At 45.6% G+C, this 19,658-nt stretch overlaps 1 protein-coding gene across 6 annotated transcripts in view; it reads right to left on the bottom strand.

The window, feature by feature from the left end:
* sash1b (SAM and SH3 domain containing 1b) overlaps window positions 1-19,658 on the bottom strand; it is a 47,244-nt gene that overhangs the window by 11,257 nt on the left and 16,329 nt on the right. The window contains exon 1 of one of the 6 annotated variants that reach the window (XM_076978539.1): window positions 5,313-5,432. The exons of 2 other annotated variants lie outside the window; for them this stretch is intronic. Coding sequence is in view for 2 of the 4 variants with exons in the window: in XM_076978538.1 (XP_076834653.1) it covers window positions 823-915 (93 nt within the window). In the remaining 2 variants the exon portion in view is untranslated. Of the gene's footprint in view, window positions 1-822; window positions 1,075-4,991; window positions 5,011-5,312; window positions 5,433-19,658 lie in introns of those variants that run through there. 3 more of the 6 variants (XM_076978540.1, XM_076978538.1, XM_076978542.1) reach the window with 3 other exon arrangements.

Below are 19,658 nucleotides of genomic sequence, written 5' to 3'. Positions count from 1 at the left end.
CATTTGAGGTGCAACCATGATCTCAAATGAGCCGCTTTCCATGTAAATATAAGAATGAGGTGTAACAGTAATGCACAGGTGCTGGTCCCCCCTTTATGTCCTACTAGCACAGGTCTGTATGACCTCTGTTTGCCTGAGCACAGATGAACCTGAGGGGCAGAGGTCTAGATAAGAGGAACAACTCTTAAACCCGCACCGACAGAAGCATAACTTCCAGCTATTGTTTTACCCACAAAGAGGTGATCTTTCTTTTGTTGTCACAGAAAAACAAAATGGCAATGCATCACATCAGCATTTGCAAACTCATCCCCCAAATGTCCTCTAATGATTTATGAGCTTCCTGCAGTTACTTTGAAACAGTTCAAGATGCACATCATTTGAATTCATAACCAAGGAATGTACCACAGATTCATGACACAGGTTAGGATGTCCTGTGTTCAGCGTGATTCATAAAGGAAAACCATTCCTAATGCAGTCATAGTGACTGTCTATACAGGGTGTGGAACAACGTTTATACAATAGACATCTATGTCAACAAAAGCATCCGTGGTGAAGTCTCAGTAAGCAAACCCCAGTATGATAATGTGATCATGCTTGGTTTATGATAGGGAGAAAAAAAACTCGCTGAAAAGATAAACTAACTCAACCACAAGCTGAAAAAGTGAAATATTTCACAAGCGTTACTTTTATTTTCCTGGGGAAAAGCTGACAGACACGAAAACGCAGCTTGAAATTTTCCAAACCAGAAATGACCGGTCATTATTTAAAAATGATTATTCGAAAAAGTAATTCGCGTAAATACCATACGTATTTAAGACTTACCAACACATTCATCAGATCTGCCCAGACATGTGAAAAGTCGTCAGGTGCATTCGCATCCAAACCCGACCCCCGATCAGCCCGATCTTGCTCCATATTCGGAAAAACACCCGAACAAACAGCAGCCCGGGGATTATGCGTTATTTGGTGGTTGCTCTGAATTGCACGCGAATCAGATCATATAGAGCCTCAAACCATCTCCTCTATAAAAAAGTTTGCCAGAACCTCTTAAACGCACCGAAAGTTTCCAGCGGATTCCCAACGGATAATGATCTGCTGCTGCGTATGAATCACTGAACTTCCACAAATCACAAAAAACTGCTCCGGAAATCCATCTGGCACGCGCACCTCTGTTCTCAGACAATATGCGCTCAATTTAAATGAGCAATAAGTTCCTCGAGCTGTTCGCACGCGCCGTGGGAAACGCAGCCGGAATACACACGCTGATGTTCCAGACCAATGTCAAGGTAAGACTCATTCACATCCATCACGCCGATGCCATCACTTAAACATCTGCATATGAGCAAATTTATATTCATTTTAATGAACTTTTTAATGAATGCAACAAATATTACCCTTGAGTTACTTTTGTCTCTATAAAATGTAATGAAAACACTGCGTCACTCAGTATTTTGCTCATTAAAGTATACATCTTGGTCGCAGTGATTAGAAATAACACCTGCGAGGTTTATTGGTCTCGCGCAGACACTGAATGGTTTATTGGGCTTCATTAATATTCCGCGGACTAGGCCGAGCAGTGGTGCAGGACGTGCGTCTTTCTCTCCCCCTCTCTCTCTCTCTCTCTCTCTCTGAGCTGGTTGGTGATGCGCGCATCAATGCCACTCTCAGTGGTCTATTCAGCACGGCCAGCAGCCTCAACGTCCACAAAGATGGCCGCAAAAAACAAAAACAAACGACAGTGGTGGAGAAAACGGCCACGTTAGTCCCGCTATTGTACAAACGTGACTGCGCACATATTTGCGCACAGCCCATAATAAGTTACATTTAGCGCTCCGTGATGACTCTGGTTGAACATGCACGCTAGCCAGGGTTGAGACCTCACTTCCAGCCCAGTGGTTATGAGGTCTGGACTCGGGAAACCATAGTTCTACACAGCCTCATATTTTCCATGCTCTGACATATTCGATTCAAGTCATGCGGATCTAGATAATTAGCTGACAAACCGACTAATGCGTTTCAGAGTTAGAAAAAGTAAAATGTACAAATTTGTGGGCCCCCTGAACTGGAGCTGAAATACTATTGTATAGTGCAAGACCGAATCCTGCAGCACTAAGCACAGCACTAATGCACTACACTTTTCCAACCATACAAAAGGAAAATGCCCCTTAGAACAACCCATGCAAAGAAGCCTTATCTCTTGCCTTTAAACCAAAGGAATCACCTAAGGAATTATAGTAAACAATATTTTGTATATGGGCAATAATTGTGTTAATTAGAAAAAGGTTACCAATGAATATTAGGCTGAAAGTAGCAAGGATGCACATTTATTTACTCCAGAAGCACTGCACAGAGCTGTCTGCGCTTCTGAAGTGGTGTGAGACGCTTCCTTCATTCCGGCGGCTGGAAGCGAGCACATTCCTCAGCCACAAGAGGCACGGGGGTCTCGTGGTCCTGCCCTCTGTGACTGGCTCGACTGTCCTCGAAAAAAGAGAACCATTCATTTGTTAAGTGACATGCCCTTGAGTCAAAGCCGCACGAAATCTGGCTGCTTTTCTCCAGTTGAGAAAGGCAGTGGTGGCCTAATGAAAAGCACTGTACTGGGACCGGCTGCAGAGAGCTGCCCCACACAGGCGCCCTGTGATAAACACTCCATTATGGCCTGATCACATGATCAATTCACAGTCTCCAATGTGTAGCTCTTTCTTTCGCATGTAAACAGTGATTTGGGGGAGGAGGGAATTAAGAGCCTCGGGGGGGAAAAAATAGAAGTAGCGGAAGAGGAGACAGTCATTCAAACGCTCAGAAACTTCGTTTATGAACTAAATGCATAAGCCGCATACGGCTGCAGATAAATAAAGCTATGGGCAGGTTTGCAGGCCTCAAGGGTCGCCATAATCCATAGGGTTGTGCGTACCTGCTGACACGGAAAATGAAAGAGGAAAGGGGACCCACTGGTAAACAAGTCCATAATGAAACCTAAAGCTTTGAATGCACACAGGACATGACGGAGCAAAGCAGAGTCAACGCACTGATGACAAGAAAATAATCTCAAAATGTCTCCGGATTTCGCAGCAGGCCAGAGCACACACAGGACCGTGAGATGATGTTTATGAGATTGCTGGAATGAGGAAGCCCTGTCGCATTAGCCTGGACAATGAGGAGCAAATTGAGCATGTCACAGGCGCGTGGGGCTCAGGGCCCGCGGGGCGGGGCAGCGGGGGAGTGGTCACGCCTGACCGAGCAAGCTCATTTATCTCCACTCTCGTGGTGAAGCAGCAGGGGCAATCCGACTCACTCCACCCGCCCTCCGTCTCAGAGGAGGACCCTCAGCCTCATCAGCACACAGATGAAGAACAGTGGGGCTGGAAGTCTCACGGCAGCCCTGATAACGTGCCCTGATCCCCACACACACACAGGCTCCTCCAGCACACTGCAGCTGGGCCACATTCACCTTGATCGGGTTTTCCACGGCCCATAAAAGAGGGCGCTGGGGTGAAGAGTGGAACGCTATAGACTCTGTGATTCATCAGGAATGATTTCTGCGTGGCTTCTTTTCATCTTGACACAAAGCATCTTGCATAAAGACATCGCATGAAACTGGAAGCCAATTTGGGGGATTAAAGTAGTTTTGTGCTTAGGTGTTCTGCGACATGGTTCATCACTAAAAAGCAGATATGGCAGATAATACTGCCCATATAAATGACATCAGCTAAAAGGAACTAGTGATCATGTGACTGCTTCATATTGCCATGACTGACATGGTTAAAGACAACTGACATGGTTAAAGATCATTTATTCATTTCAGACTTGTTAGGAAATTCACATACTATAAAACTTTGTTTATCAAAAATATTATGTAAAATATTATATAAAAATATTCATCTGAATATTGCAGTCTTGCACAACGTCAGTACCGCAAAAGGTGATATTAGGATAATGATTAACAGGAGGATCTACTGCACAGCCCTGGATTCTAGATAGAATATTATCTACATATTATCTAGAGCACATTGTACCTCCTTTTGTTTAGCAGATGGCAGAGACCCACAGCGAGACTATCAGCTTTCTGTCCATATAGCCTTGTCTCACACACTCAGCCAAATCCAATCCTGCTGAGAACGGATCAGAGTGAAGCATGCCAGAGGACAGCACTCCCCCAGCGGGTCCTTTTTACTGCAGAGCACACGGAGCCCAGCAGGGGGGAGCACCGTCTTACACCCCCACATCCCCACACAGCAAAGACCCCAGGGGTGAAGAAAGCCTACAGTGTTTATCCAAGTCTAGCTGGTCACGAATGAACACTGGAAGAGTTCATTCAGCAGTGTGAGCGTTAACGCTGGAGTCATTCTGCATGGACACACTTCCCCCTGAGTGACTCGCACCTTTGATCACACACCCACGCATCCGCGGCATGACTTACAGCAGATCGTCCTTCATCCCCAGAGCCCAAACTACACAATCTCGTACTCCGGCAGACCTGAGAGCCGTTTTTTGTGCCAAGATGAGGGAAATCATTTGAGAGAGGATTCTCCAGGCCAAAGTTAAGCAGCTCTCCAGCCAGTGATTAGCACATGTGAATTAAGTGTGTGGAAAGACAAATGTCTCAGACTCTACAAGTTATAAGCGCACTTCCCCCCCCAGTGAGAGGAACTCCATATAGTCCCTACAACTGTCTGCAGGACTTCTTGAAACATTTATGCCAAAGGAGCTATGTAATCAAGTACATGTGTTCTGATCCGTTTTCGGTTCCCTCTCCTAAGGCAACTCCCTACATTTGGTCCAGCCCATATCCTATAGCTCAACCATGAAGCCTTTCAAATGGAGAGAAATCCTAGTGTTTTCTGGGGTTTTCCATGAAAGACTAATTAATACGTTTTGATCACATTTAATATGTTGATGCAGAAACATTACAACACGCACTCAATTCTCCAAAGATCCAGAACAGCTAATTGTGATCCCACAGTAACGCTGGAGAGGTGGAAGATTCTTACCAAAGACTCCTGGGAATCAAGGCCATGGACTTGCCACCCAAACAAACAGAAGTGGGAGACACCAATTCCAGTCTTCAAGTTAAGGCAACTTTAGGGCTGTTTAACAACTTTTGCAAACAAAGCAAGGACTCCAAGCATAAAAAGTACACACTGTGCATCCAGAAACCTTAAACTCATTGCGATGACAAAAGACGACATCATACAAGCCGCATGCTTTAAAATCTGCAGTGTAACTTCTTACTCAACATTTCTGTCCGCCCGCTGGACAGCTTGTCATTTAACCTCAAGAGAACAGAAATACATCTAATGAACTCCACTCACCACTGCTTGAGCTCACGAGTGGAGCAGCTCTGTTGTAAGCACACAGCTCGAGTCCTGTTTGAAACTTTTCCTCCGTGTCCTCAGAGAACAATGCATGCCCGAGAACTGCTGGGGGGGTGGGGGTGGGTGGGGAGGTGGTTTAGGGGATGGCAGCATGGGGGGGTCCAACACACATTCATCATCAGGCAGCTGGCCAGTGGTGAGAAGCAGATGACGTTACGGTCTGCTGGGTGGAGCTCGCTCTCTCTCTCCCTCCCTCCCTCCCTCGGACACAGCTCAGCTCAGACGAGCTGACTCGGGGCGGATGCCACGACCGCACTTTAATAAACTTCCGCTGACTATCATCCCAAATGTGCATGCGGGGGAAGGAGGAGCGAGTGTGAAGCGGGGGAGGGGAGATTAGATTACCCTGACAAAGGCTGGAAGAGCCTTATTCAGAGAACAAGCTTGTATCTTACATTCTTGGATGTGATGCCTAATCTCTCTGCTGATGACCAGATGTGCAAATCTTTGGTGTTTTGTTGTTTTTTTTTTTACCTCAGAAGACACAACAAAGTTGTGTGATTCGCTAGTTTGTAATAAATTTTTCCATGGTTCGTTTTTGTTTTTGAAAAACAAGTTGATTCATTTAGGTGTCCTTGTAGCATGTGGAGGCAGATAAGAACTACGTCTTGGCTTGTTATCAAGTCAATCGTAAATGTATAGTCTGCCACTAGATGGTAGCACATTGCAATAAACAGTCAGTGAATATGGAGCAGGTCTGATTGGTTTATTTTATTAGACACCAAAATCCCCCTAAATATTCAAAAGCATTCACTGTAAAAAGCTGACCAGACAATTTCACCACATGCATCACATTGGTCAATTCAATACTAACAGTCTTGTACAAACTGATGACCACTGCCTGTCCTGGTCTGCCTTAGACTGCAAGGTGGAACCAGTTCCCTTCTGGTGCAAGTTTGCTTGCTTAACTACAGCCATCTGTCTCCACTAAGGGTCCCCATGCCATAAGATTAACCGTGTTCTGGTGTACCAGTGACATGCGTCTACAGCACACCCATTCACGTATGCACACAAGCACAGTGGGCTCGATTACCTGCTGTCTGTCTGTCAGTGGGAGATTAAGTGGAGAGGTCTGCTCACACTGCTCCCTGTCCTAACATCGCTGTGGAACAGTTATGCACATCAGATCATTGGCAGTAAGAAGAGTGGGAAGAGCGGGGCGGGATTGGGGTGTGTGTGTGTGTGTGGGGGGGGGGGGGGGGGGGGGGGGTGAGCCATTTGTCACAATTGTTAGTGGGAACAACAGTGTGTGAAAAGGCTCTTTTTTTTTGCAACAGTAGACCAGTCTTTTTATAACCATCACCAAGTCAGGCATGAACATAATGAGTCATGACTATGACAGCTCTCACTTCTACCCGAGAACAATGCGTCATGACAGCCTTGTGTGTTTTCAATAACACCTCAAGAAAGAACAACCACTATGTGGAAGCAGTAAACACAGTGCTGCTAAGCCTCTTCAGTCATCACTCGGGTCATGAACAGTGTACATCACACAGGGCATGGACAGAGTACAGCGTGCTTTCTGTAATCCTGTGAGGATGACTCATTTCAAACAAACAAGGTATTTTAGCTGTGTTGGTAGTCATTTATTTATTAATGAATATAATTTCCGGCTAAAATATGGTAAAGATTTTGGGGTTTGGTGTAGTCAGATGTTTTTATTGCCCTTATTTCATTCTGCTGACTGTGTGATGATTCACCATGTCAAGAGTGAGGCATAGCCAACACTTTGTTTGTCTAAAGTTGCCTGTCTGGACGGTGCACAAACAAATTCAGTCAGGTACACTGGTCAAGCCGTAGCAGGTTCACACACATGCATGCGCACACACACACACACCACCACCACAGGAGAAAGCACATCAGCTTGCTCAGCTCTGCATTTTGAATTGGTACGTAAGATTTCATCATTCCATCCCAGCTTAGCCTGCAGGAGAACTGCAGGTGGCACCCACTCCCCCCCCCCCCCCCCCCCCTCACACACACACACACACACACACACACACACACACACACACACACACACACACACACACACACACACACACATGTGCATAGATGTAAATAGTGACACACTGCCCCTCAGAGGTTTGAAGCAGAATAAAACTTTGCAGCACCAGTACTCTCTTCTTCCTTTACGTGACTACAGTTCCAAAAAGGATCCAAAAGGAATCCTAAAACTGAAAACATCCGGGACACCGTAGGAATGATGAATCCGGGACACTGTAGGAACGACGAATCCTGGTGCGACATCACTGTCAGATAGGAAACACTCATGCATACAACAAAACCAGGCTGTCAGCATCGGAAGGCTCCTTTTGCACAGTCTGCTTATTTACTGCACCCCTCTTGGTTGAAGTGAAGAGCAAACAGCATCAGAATAGCACCACAAGTCTGTAATAGTCTCTAAAACTCAAGAAACACAGCAGCATTTATCACTTTTTAAATGAGTCCCCCTTCCCACTACCCTCACTGGTTTGTGTGGGTGTGAATGATTTGTGTGGCTGGTCCTTTCTGATGAGCTCATTCTTTAATCTCACACCCTTCCCCAGGACGAAGTGACCATGTTCCATTGGCCATACACTGAAATGTGTCTTTGCTCTTTAAGTCAGGGAGAGGTTAGAGGGGCCCAAGCACCTTCATCAGCTGTTGCTGAATTATGCTGCCCTTGTGTGTTTGCTTGTTGTGTAAGCAGGACCCATCAGCTGTGCTCCGCCTCCATGTGAAAACCAGCCAATCACGGCACACCCCAAAAACATCACCTTAGGCTGCCATCAGTCAGGTAAAGCATGCAGTGACCCGGCTGCTCTGTAGACCGACACTGACCTCTCCTCAGGGAGACAATAAAGAGGCACTTTTATCATAGCAGTCTTAATTACGATTTACCCACGTCCCTCAAAAGCAGAGCAGGACAGGTTTCCCCCGAGACCATGAGCTAACAGACCAGACCAGATCCGAAGACTTGATGAGACTATGCAAATGAAGAGCAGAGATAGGAGCTCTGTCACCTCAGCTGAATGCTCCTTCAACCACACGCATGAATAATGCTGCAATTTAAATATTTGTCTGCTTTAGATATGACAAACTCGGAGACCACTGAAGTTCAAAAACTACAGTGCCAGCCTAACTCACGATAGCACAGGAAAACTTCTAAATGAGAGGGTCGTATTAGGAATGAGGCTCTATTCACTCCAAGCAATATGATATATTTAGACAGCTGTGCTATTCACCCCATATGATTACGGATCTCAAGATCTAACTGAATTAGCCAAGACTGGAATCAAGCATGTCAAACCCACATGCGACATAAATGCCTTTTCTGACAAACGCCTGAATACTGACTAATGTAAACAACTGAAACTAAGCAGTAGTTGGCTTGCCTGTAAGCGAGGAGGAGCTCACTGCAGGAACATGTCTCCGACTCGATATTGTCCGTAATGATGCGCTGTGACAGGGTGATTACACATACATCATTATAGGGCTCTTCAGATAAGAACTCTGCTGATTATCAGGCCTAATTAATGAACGTGCTGGTGTAGAGTCTCCAGCCACTGCTGTCCCGGTCCCACCTCACAGGGTAATGAGCACTTCATCAGTGTCTTGCTTTGTCAAATTGCAAAAAGTGTGAAAATGAGGAACACCCTACGTAATTACAGTGATGGGGGGCCCCATTCTCTCAAACAATTAAAAAGCTGTCATCCTGCAGTGGAGCCGTGTCGCACAGCACACGGTGATGGGTGGTATCCCACAAGACTCCACAGCATGGCACATTTTGCCATTGTTGTCATAGAGAGTAATTATAATGCTGGAGTTAACAAAAAAAAAAGTCCATTCGTGCATCCTTATCTTAAGCTCCTAAAGTGTGCGAGGGGAAGGTAGAGGAGACAGCCACAGCTCTGCCTGTTTATATGAACATCAGCTCGGAATGGAGGCACGGGAGGCTTCTGGCTCTCCTAGATGTGCTGGGAATAAGTTCCTTACCCTTGACTGTGTTCTCGTTTCAGTAAAGCTTGCACCACTAAGACATCTGTCGTTCTAAAATCTCCCACGCTCCTCCCCCGCTCCGGTCCACAGCGTCGCACTATTGTTGGTCTGGGAAGACGCTGTCTGTTCTAAAAACGGTTCTCTCTGGCGTTGACACGAACGCTGCCTGTCCTTCCGTCTCCCTCCTTTTATCATTTCACCCTCCGTCTTCACCCTCTTTCCGTGTCCTCTCTTTCCCTTTCCACTGCCCTCTCCTTGTCTCTATCGTTCTTCATCCCCCTCTCTCCATCCTCCTGTCCCTCCCTCCCCCACCTATCTCTCTTCATCCTCCTCTCTCTCTCTCTCTCTCTCAATCTCTCTCTGTCCCTTGATCTCTCCCCAATTTCTTCACCCCCCAATCTCTCTCTCTCTTTCATGGTGATGTGGGTTCCTCCTGGGGCCTGTTCTTAATCTGTCGTCACTTCCATAAGCCCCGTTTCGCCACTGCTTGCTATTATTCTGACACCGGAACAGTCCGATTCTGCGTTTTCCAGCACACAGCCTGCAACGCCTTGACGGGCCGATCCAGAGGTCCGGCCTCACCCTTCACACCTCATACGTGCTCCTTTGACCGAACACAGCCGCCTACATCACTGCAGAGTCAAGGTCTCCGTTTCACGTTCTGTCTACCCAGCCTGTCTCGCCATGTGGAACAGCACAAACTAAAAGCAGCCTGGATGAAGAGCACTGTGGGCACGCCTCATTGGTAAGGCCATCCACACATTCCTAGCCATCTCAATTCTTTTCCACTCACTTAACGAGTTGGCGCTCAAGACCTGGAAAAAGCGCAGAACAAAAAATTTTCAGCACGGTATCAAATTGTGTGATCGTTTCATGCACAACAACAAATACAACAGCAAAACAAAGAACATGTAAACTAACTACATGGCCAAATAGTAAAAGAATAAAAAACCCATTAAATATCACAAGCCACGTACACTAAATCAACAATGACTTGTGAAAACCTGGCCAATAGTAAATGAAATCCCTGCATGTGTGGTTTATCACTAGCTGGGTATAACTGAAACCATGCTGAAGAACATTCCTTAAGGATTCCACACACATTTAAGGATGCATTAGTATGGGACAAATCAACCATAATAGACCGTAATGAGACAGCACTGCACTGCTCTGATTTAACAGGCTGCATGAATCATGAAACAGATTGATTTTCTCATCAATACAGGGCCACCCACTTGCTCCAATGCAGGCAATTTACAGTCATTGCCCAAGTGTCTGCCCAAGTCATTGCCGGGAGAGTCTGGCTCGGTCCTGTACATAAGGGCTCAGACGCTATGCTGCAGCCTGATTTCCACTACAGGGCCCACTGACAGCAGCTTTAAACGCAAAGGGAGGGAATGTGTCCCACAGGGGACAGAGCAGCACTCGCACAGTGCCTGACAGGACACACCGCGGGGGATATGAGGGACATTCCAAATTAAATCCATCTTAATCACCTAGTCATAAAAAATATATATCCTGGTACTGAATAATACATGGACATATGCAGGAGGGATCAAACCATGAATTATCTACCTCTGCTCAACAAGATACATCAAGCTGTCCTCGTCAAATCCATATACAGTATAGGGTACCTGCTCCAGACCTGTCAGCACAGATTAACTAAACGAGTCAATGTGGTAACATTAAAGCAATTACCAGCAATGTAGAAGATGTAAGCTTCTTTTCAGAGGAGACATTATGCAGCACTTAAGGGTTTGGGGGCCAGATATTCAGAAAGTGTCCTAAAATCACAATCATTCTTCAGAACAAAATGAACAGAATGGGTTTCATGGCCCCAACAGTCCCTCCAACTCTGGGTGGCACTGAGCCGTGTGCTAAGCCTCTCCATGGTTTGTCCTTTTGTAATGAGTATCTCCAGTTCTGCATCTCTTTTCTCAGTGGGCATAAGGAGAGCAGCGGAGTGGAGGTAGGTGGAGGTCTCCATTACCCTGACACAGTCACCTCTCCTCCACCTCCCACCACCTCCACCGCCTCTCTCTCACGCAGCTCACTGCATGTTCCTGATGCAGTGGAATTTCTCATTTCTACAAGTACTTCAGAGTAAAGTCATTCAAATAAGATCGCAAATAATCACCATTAAAAAAAAAGATGGCATGTGTCCAGCAAGCAGAGTGAGGTGCCCGAGTGTTTGTTCAGGAACTTTGTTGTGTCCCTTTCCGAGCAGGGAGAGAGAACTGGGCTTCAGCTCTGCTGGAACGTCATGGATATACATAATCTGGGCCACAAACAAGAGCTTTTCCTTCCTGTCTGCTTGCCAGGCGCCCCGTGGAGAGCGCTTAATAACATCCCTGTCAGCCAGCTCCTTTTCAGCCCTCATAATAAAACTGCTCATTCTGCAGTTCCTCAGCATCTGAGGAACGTCTCTGGTATGCCTGGCAACACCATTTGTTTGAAGTAATGCTGAATCAGAGAGATTCCAGAGTGGACCCACCGAAACCAGGCCGAACTGGGAACCTTGAGGAGGAAGCAGTACTTGGACACGATTCACGATCAGGCGCAAGTACCTCTTTACACTAATAACAAAACCCACACAAAGTCATGGATGAACTAAGGCTAAGGATCCGGATGAGATGTTGTGATTACACGGTACATCTGATTATGATACTTTTCAATGTATTGAGAATATTCTGTCATGGCTTTGACGTTGAATTGTTAAGGATTGGCCTGCGTTATTCAGACAACAGATTTGAATGATGCAAATGTTGCGATTCATCAAAAACACTCACTGAACACTCTTCCAGAATGACTAGCATTGATCAAGAAGCTCACGGTGCACAACCTCTCTCAGATCTCCTCAAACGAGCACAGGGGCAACTGATGAGATGACGAGGTCTAACCGTGGCTGTCGGAGGAGAAAATTGAGCATGTTGTTCTTGTGTCGTTGAGTCCTGTGGGGGGACTTGGAGTCTGGGATGGAAAACTGGGATGGAGTCCACTAATCCCAGCACTAGAAGCACAGTGAGGGCATAGCTGCAGGACCAGAATGTTCATGCCAGGATCTTCCTGCTGATTACCAGTCAGAAAAATCTCAAATCAGTCTGTGCTGGAAATACAGTAGAATCAAAAGCAAGAAAGAGCCGATGGCTTCCTAGAGGCAAGACGATCATTCTCATTCTGACACGGCCATCATGGCGGGGGTTCAGAATCCCCAGGTTTCTTCAGACTACCCAGGAGAAACCACGTGGCCGTCTGGATCACAGATCCCCAGCCGTGAGCAAGTCTTGTCTCCAATGCATCCCAATGTCAGGAAACACGAAACTGCAGCAGCCAGATCTCACCAAGGCTTCGACAGCTGAGTGCCAATGAGCGCAGGGCAAAGCTCCGTCAACAAGCTGATCACTCAGGACAATTCTTCATGTTGCACTGATGTCGCAGTTGCCATTACCACAATTACATTTACATTTAGGGCATTTAGCAAACGCTCTTATCCACAGTGACTTATAAAGTGCTTTACCATCTGTTCACAGAATGCATCCTAGATGGTAGCGTAGATACGCCAGAATTCAAGATACCCTTGAACCAGACTACTACTAAACTACAGGAATTAAAAACCGATACCTAGAAGTGCAAATATACATAGACATAAACATACAATGTAAAGTACAAGGACAACAAATGTCATCTGCGGTGTTAGTTGTCATTTAACTACTCAACATCCAGGCGAGTCTTTTGTCTAAGATCATTTGAGAAACAACTGGAAATATTTGCCTGTATCAGCATATAGTAACAGGGTCGCCATGGCGCACAAGACCAAAAATAAGTCCCCATATAGGAACGCTAAAGTGCAGTGCTAAGATTAGTGCAATTCATTTACTGGAACATTGGCCCTTCCTCTTTCCCCACAGCCCTGCCGTGATAACGGATTAACCACCCCGTGAATAATAAACATTAGGTGGCGCTTATGGGTGAGTCTAGCACACTTAACTGGGCACCGGGGACCCATTTGACCTTGAGTGTTAATGTGAATATCCGGCATTTAGTGTTCCTACTCCCTGCCTTGGTCGGGTAAGTGCTCTCTAGGCGGAGGTGGAGACACACAGGAGTGATGTTCTGAGCTACATCCGTCCACCAATGAAACTACGGCTCAAATATGGCCCTATATTTCCCATCAGCCATTTCATCTCATTTTATGTTTTTTTTTTTTCTTTTTTCTCGTGTAGCTTGGGAAGGATAAAATACAATCTTGGCATAAGATGAGCAGCTGGGATGGGTAAATTTAAAGGTTTTAATAGTTTGGCTTGCTCAACTCTTGGTTTAATTATGCAACATAGTATATGTAAGGTAATTGCAAATTTACTACTTTGGAGCTGCATTTAATTAACTGTAAATCATTAAACCCACTGAAAATTCAACACATACAAAAACAATTAAATAAAAAGGCTTTATATGCACATAAAGAGCTTTCCACTGCTATCCACTGCTGCAATTTGTGTTCTTGTTTTCACCCATTTTCTTTTCACTCAGTCTCTCCAGAAGGATGCAGGCACAGAATATATGGAGTGACAGACAAACAGAGCCCCAAACGCTGAGTGTCAGGGGCTCAGCCTTCCCATCTGCCCACCTCAACCTCCATGACAGCTCCTTCACCCACCACCGTACAAACGAGAACTGCTGGATGATGGATTTACAGCAGTCTTTTAAAACTGTGAGACCTCTCTAAGCCCTAAGCCAGTCTACTGTATCTCTCCACAGTGAAGCCAAGAGGCGACCTTTAGTTCTGACCATGAGACACAAAAAAGGCTCATAAAAAAAAAAATACAACAACTCACAAAATATGCTGGAGGAAAGATGCAGGTCAAAGGTCAAAAGTCTGAACCATTTTCCTCTCTGAGGTCTGAATAAATGCAGGCTGCTCTTTCATTAGGGTGAACAATCCAGATCAGGGTCTCAATAGAGTCCCATAGTTCTGCATGAGGTGCACAGGTGGAGGTGTGCTGATGGGTGAGGGAGGTGCACAGGTGGAGGTGTGCTGATGGGTGAGGGAGGTGCACAGGTGGAGGTGTGCTGATGGGTGAGGGAGGTGCACAGGTGGAGGTGTGCTGATGGGTGAGGGAGGTGCACAGGTGGAGGTGTGCTGATGGGTGAGGGAGGTGCACAGGTGGAGGTGTGCTGATGGGTGAGGGAGGTGCACAGGTGGAGGTGTGCTGATGGGTGAGGGAGGTGCACAGGTGGAGGTGTGCTGATGGGTGAGGGAGGTGCACAGGTGGAGGTGTGCTGATGGGTGAGGGAGGTGCACAGGTGGAGGTGTGCTGATGGGTGAGGGAGGTGCACAAATGGGAGGTGGGACCATCTTAACAGTTAAACGCAGAGATGTGATTTTTTTCCATGAATTCAAGAAGAACAAGAAAAAATAATCAATTAATATTGTTTGCATGTTGATGCAAAAGTTTCTCCAAGTGGAAAATTTCCTGCCATGATTCATCATAACTGTAGTTATGGGACATTTTGCATTTTGGTTCCTAATATTAACCAGAAGACTAACGTGAAGGGAGACCGTCAGAAGATGAAATGCATTTCCAGTGCTGGTTTTCCTTTACTAGTTCCTTCGGCTAGTGTATCAGCACATGAAATGTAATGAGTGCACTTTTAAAACCATACGGTATAAACTGACCAACCTCATTGGGTTAAATTTTTGATTACCTTGAGTACATGAGAGCAAAAGGGAACACAGATTCCTGCTTCACAGACCAGAGGCGTCAACCACGACTCATTTCAGGGTTTTCAGAATTCTCTCCACACTCTTTCACCAGCACTCCCACTGTCCCCGTGCTGCTGTGTGTTTGTTTCCTGATCACCAGGAAGCCACTTGATACAACAGCGAGAGAGGCAGGGCACCAGCATCCCGTGCCCGCCTCACAACACCTGACCGGACAGCAAATCCGAGGCGCAGCCCTCAGAAAAGCCCGGAGAGGAGCGTGACCGCATGAAAAACTGGACAATTACCCTCCGCAGGGCACAGAACAGCACACAGAAACAACCAGAGCTGCACATGCACGATTCAAGTTTCAAGGACTACAGCAGAGATCTAAACTAACCCATACAGACACGGACAGCTTTCTCCTGGTCTTCAGATCAGAGAGTTTCTTAATAATTGAAAATCATCTGCTTGTAATTCACATAGTCATTGAAAATGCCAAAAAATAAATAGTGGTCCACTCAAGCACAAAGTGTACATTCTCCATGTTCACAATCTCCAGTACACATGATCTGGAGTATCTCCAGTATACATGATCTGGAGTATCTCCAGTACACATGATCTGGAATATGCGTGTTGGAGCCAAAACCCCCAGCAGGTCATGCAAGACTGGAACTCCAGCAATGATGATAAATTCTGGTTTTGGCTTCTGTTCTGTTGACGAATCTACAAAAATATCCATTTTCAATTTCTGACTCTTACAGGAAGCTGAACAATTATGTTGCAGATAGGATGCTGCCTTAGGTTTCTTTATAAATAAGTATTTTAGCATGGTTATTATGATATTAGTTTTAGGGTTAGTCATGTGACCAGCATGACTTCCTGTACAAAATCTCTAAAACACTGACACTAGCAAGCAAGGTGATATTCTGCTAATGCAGTAATGTGGGAAACTGATACTGCAAACGTTGCCCTGTGCCACTTATCGGTGCCTGATTCCCACGGGTCCTGGGTCAGGCGGTGTTTCTGAAGAACCCGTGTGCACCCATTACACCCCCTGGCTCAGACGGGCTGCTCCACAGGTCACCTGCTCGGTGCGGAGGTGCAGAGGTGACCTCTGGTCTGGAGGGAGCTGCAGGATTCACGCTGGCACATCCGGCCATGAGGGAGCGGAGCCAGCTGGATCGTCCGGTCACTGTCTGGCTGTGCTGTGGCTGGCCGGCTCTGCCCTTCCACTGCCCCGCTGGTCACTGAACCAACAGGGTCCTGCAAGGCATCACGTCACCAGCGGAGGCAAAGAGCAGTGCCTCGGGGTCCAGGGGGAAGAGAGACCCTGGCCATCTTCATTCAGTAATAACGATTAAATGCTTTAAAAACGCATTCGTCTTGCAGCTAGATGACGTCTCACAATTTCCCCACTCATGAAGCATCTCTTCGATCTTTAAAGCCGGGTTTAAAGGTTTGAACATATTTAGAATGCTTGAAAAGAATGAGATTAGTATGATGCTGAGAAACTGAAGACGTCTCAACCTTGGCTTCTAAAGGTGAATTTTTAAAAGGTACCAATCAAACAATTTTAAAACAAAAGTTGATTTCCCTGGTTTCTGTCACTAGAAAACTAGAAACTATTTTGTTATTTTTCAAAACAGGGCTCTACAATAACAATAACCCTTGGTTAATTTGATATGCAAAATATATTCAGCTATACTTGGCAAAAGCAACAGGACACAACCCTTAATACTCCAAGGTGAGAGATGAACCACATTAATGTGCTGTTAGCAGACATATCAAAGGTGAGTTCATAGCTCATGCACACTGTAGATTCGTTCTAATGACTGTTTAATTTGTGCTGGCGTGTGAGAACCTCCCCGAGGGACTGAGCTGTGTCTTAACTGCTGATAAGCTTTCATTTATCACTGATTAAAGCAGCTTTGGTGCTAACATCCCCCCTCCATCCCTTCGTCTGTCACCGCGGTCCTGCGGCGTGGAGCCCACCAGCTGCTCATCACAGCCCAGCCCAGGGGTTCGGCACAGGAAAGACCTGCTCCAATATTCATAAAGCATCAAAATGATGGATGGACACCAACTTCAGGATGGGATCACACAGATGGAAGCTGGGAGATGGAGTTGACAAAAGGTGGGGGTTTCGGCGGATGAGGACAACGAACAATGTCATACATGTAAATTCAGCCGCTCCCCTGGGGAGAGAGGACAGGCACTGTCAATTAGAGCATCAATAATTAAAATAGTTGTAGGTCCCATTAGCAGGGATGTATTTCCATGAATAGTTAATGACCCCTGCATCTGCACACACTGACCTGACGGGAGAATGGGGCAAAATCTAGTGTCTGGACTCCAAGCATCTCTTCTCAGATGCAAGAGAAGACACAGCACTGCCATGTGTACAGAGGTTCTCAGAAAAGCTCTATGACCTTTTCAGTTTTTTCATGAGCCTTGCTACTTTGCTTACGCCACAATACACTTTGGAAGCAGAGCATGAAGCGTCTTGCTCTTCCACATGCTCAAAGGAATACAGGTTAGAGGCAGTATCTCAAAGGAATACAGGTTAGAGGCAGTATCTCAAAGGAATACAGGTTAGAGGCAGTATCTCAAAGGAATACAGGTTAGAGGCAGTATCTCAAAGGAATACAGGTTAGAGGCAGTATCTCAAAGGAATACAGGTTAGAGGCAGTATCTCAAAGGAATACAGATTAGAGGCAGTATATCAAAGGAATACAGATTAGAGGCAGTATATCAAAGGAAGAGATTAGAGGCAGTATCTCAAAGGAATACAGATTAGAGGCACAAACTCAAAAGAATAGAGGCACTACCTGTTGCTGTCCTTGACATCACTTAACTTGTGCACTTTCAGAGTATGCATGTGCACACACAAACACATGCATGCTGGCCCTCTTTTGTAAGGGTGCTCTATTCAGTGTTGAGCTCAGTCAAACTCAGGCTGGTCCATCTGTGATCAATGGTGTGTCCATACTCCATCTGCTGCGTCTGGTCAGCCTGCAGGTCCCATGCAGCCTGGCTTAGCAGAATGGGTAAAGATGTGGGTCTAATATTCATACGCACCAAAGGGGCTGGGGCTTATTGGGAACTACTCAGAACAGGAAGATCACCATGGAAATGTTATTCTCTGCTAGTGTCACTATGTACATAATGAAGGACTGCAGATCAGTCTGTGACTAATACCAAAAAATACACCAGAGCTGACAGCGATGTTTGGTTCTGGGGGGTACTGCTTGACAAAAGGCAGGGAATAATCTTGTGTACAGGGACCAATTTTGCTAATTTTATACCTTCAGATTTGCTTTTACCTCTCTAGCCAATTTTTCTAAATTTAAATTTTGTAACGGCATTTATAATGTCATAAATGTAAATGTAACAAAATGTACAACTTAGTTTTACAAAAGCTGTAAAGTTTTAATAAAACCCATGAGATGGGTTTTTATTAACCCCTGTGCTCCCACTTTCAAATAATCCCCCCCTAAAAATCCTTTATTTCCAATTGTTTATGTCCAGTTTTTATAGGTTCCTTTCTGTGCGCATGGTCCATACATAAACACACAGGAGGAAAGTCTGGCGCATTGATTTGATAGCCTAGATACTTGCATATTAAACCCAATTATGTGTGGCCACTACCACAATTCTCATTCACTGATGTATGACAGTTATCTTATTAAAATCTTACTAGCGTAGAAGAGCTCTTATAATTTACTGAGGTACAGATGAGTTACGCTCTATAAGCACCAAGATTAATCGCTTCATTTAATAATGTACAAAGTGAAAACTACTGAAATCAATTGATCTTTTTTAAACTGAAGAGAAGTTCATTATTTGATTGCCTGAAGTAGACTGAAATATTGCTAATGGAAAGCTAAAACAATTCTTATACACAAAAACTCTAAGCAATATGAACAGTAGAGCGACATGCGACACAATCCAATGCGGCTTTGATCCGTGTTGGGGCATGTCCCCGCGTTGGGGCTGGGATACCTATGTGCTTGGTGGGGGATTAGTCTCCTCTGGGTGAGTGGCCACACTAATCCCTTCCACTATGTTATTCAGCACTAGTGAGGCAGCTGCCCTCAGTTACATGCTGCACTCGTAAGACGTCCCCACTTCACCCAACACCACCACTTGAGAAAACTAGTACACCTTCACTACATTACACAGAAGCATCCCAGCCGCCAGCATACCTTACTCAGTTAGCCTAAAGCTAAACGCAAATCTGCAAGGGCACGTGTGGAGAGTGACAGAACATACATATTTAGCCCAAAACAAACCTACACCAACTACCATAACACAGAGAAAGGGAGAAAAGAAAAAGATTCACGTGAAACAGGATGAATGAATCTGTGGAGAGGCACATTCTCGCACTCTTTCCCTTCAGATTCAGCAGCTGCTCTTCTGCAGGATCACCGACACTCTCTGCTTCCATTTGCATTTGTTTACCTCCCCGAATGGCGATACAGCCACAACCCCGCAATCAGAATGCAAATCTAAATTGATATGAAGCGTGACAAATTGGATATCCGCGCATAACACTGGGGAGGGGTGGAACAGAGGAACCATGTCTGAACTAGCCTATTTAA

This window comes from Brachyhypopomus gauderio, chromosome 17 (genome assembly GCF_052324685.1).
Source record: "Brachyhypopomus gauderio isolate BG-103 chromosome 17, BGAUD_0.2, whole genome shotgun sequence".
Lineage (NCBI taxonomy): Eukaryota > Metazoa > Chordata > Actinopteri > Gymnotiformes > Hypopomidae > Brachyhypopomus > Brachyhypopomus gauderio.
Note: the sequence above shows the minus strand (reverse complement) of the source record. Positions and strands in the feature narration are given on the sequence as shown.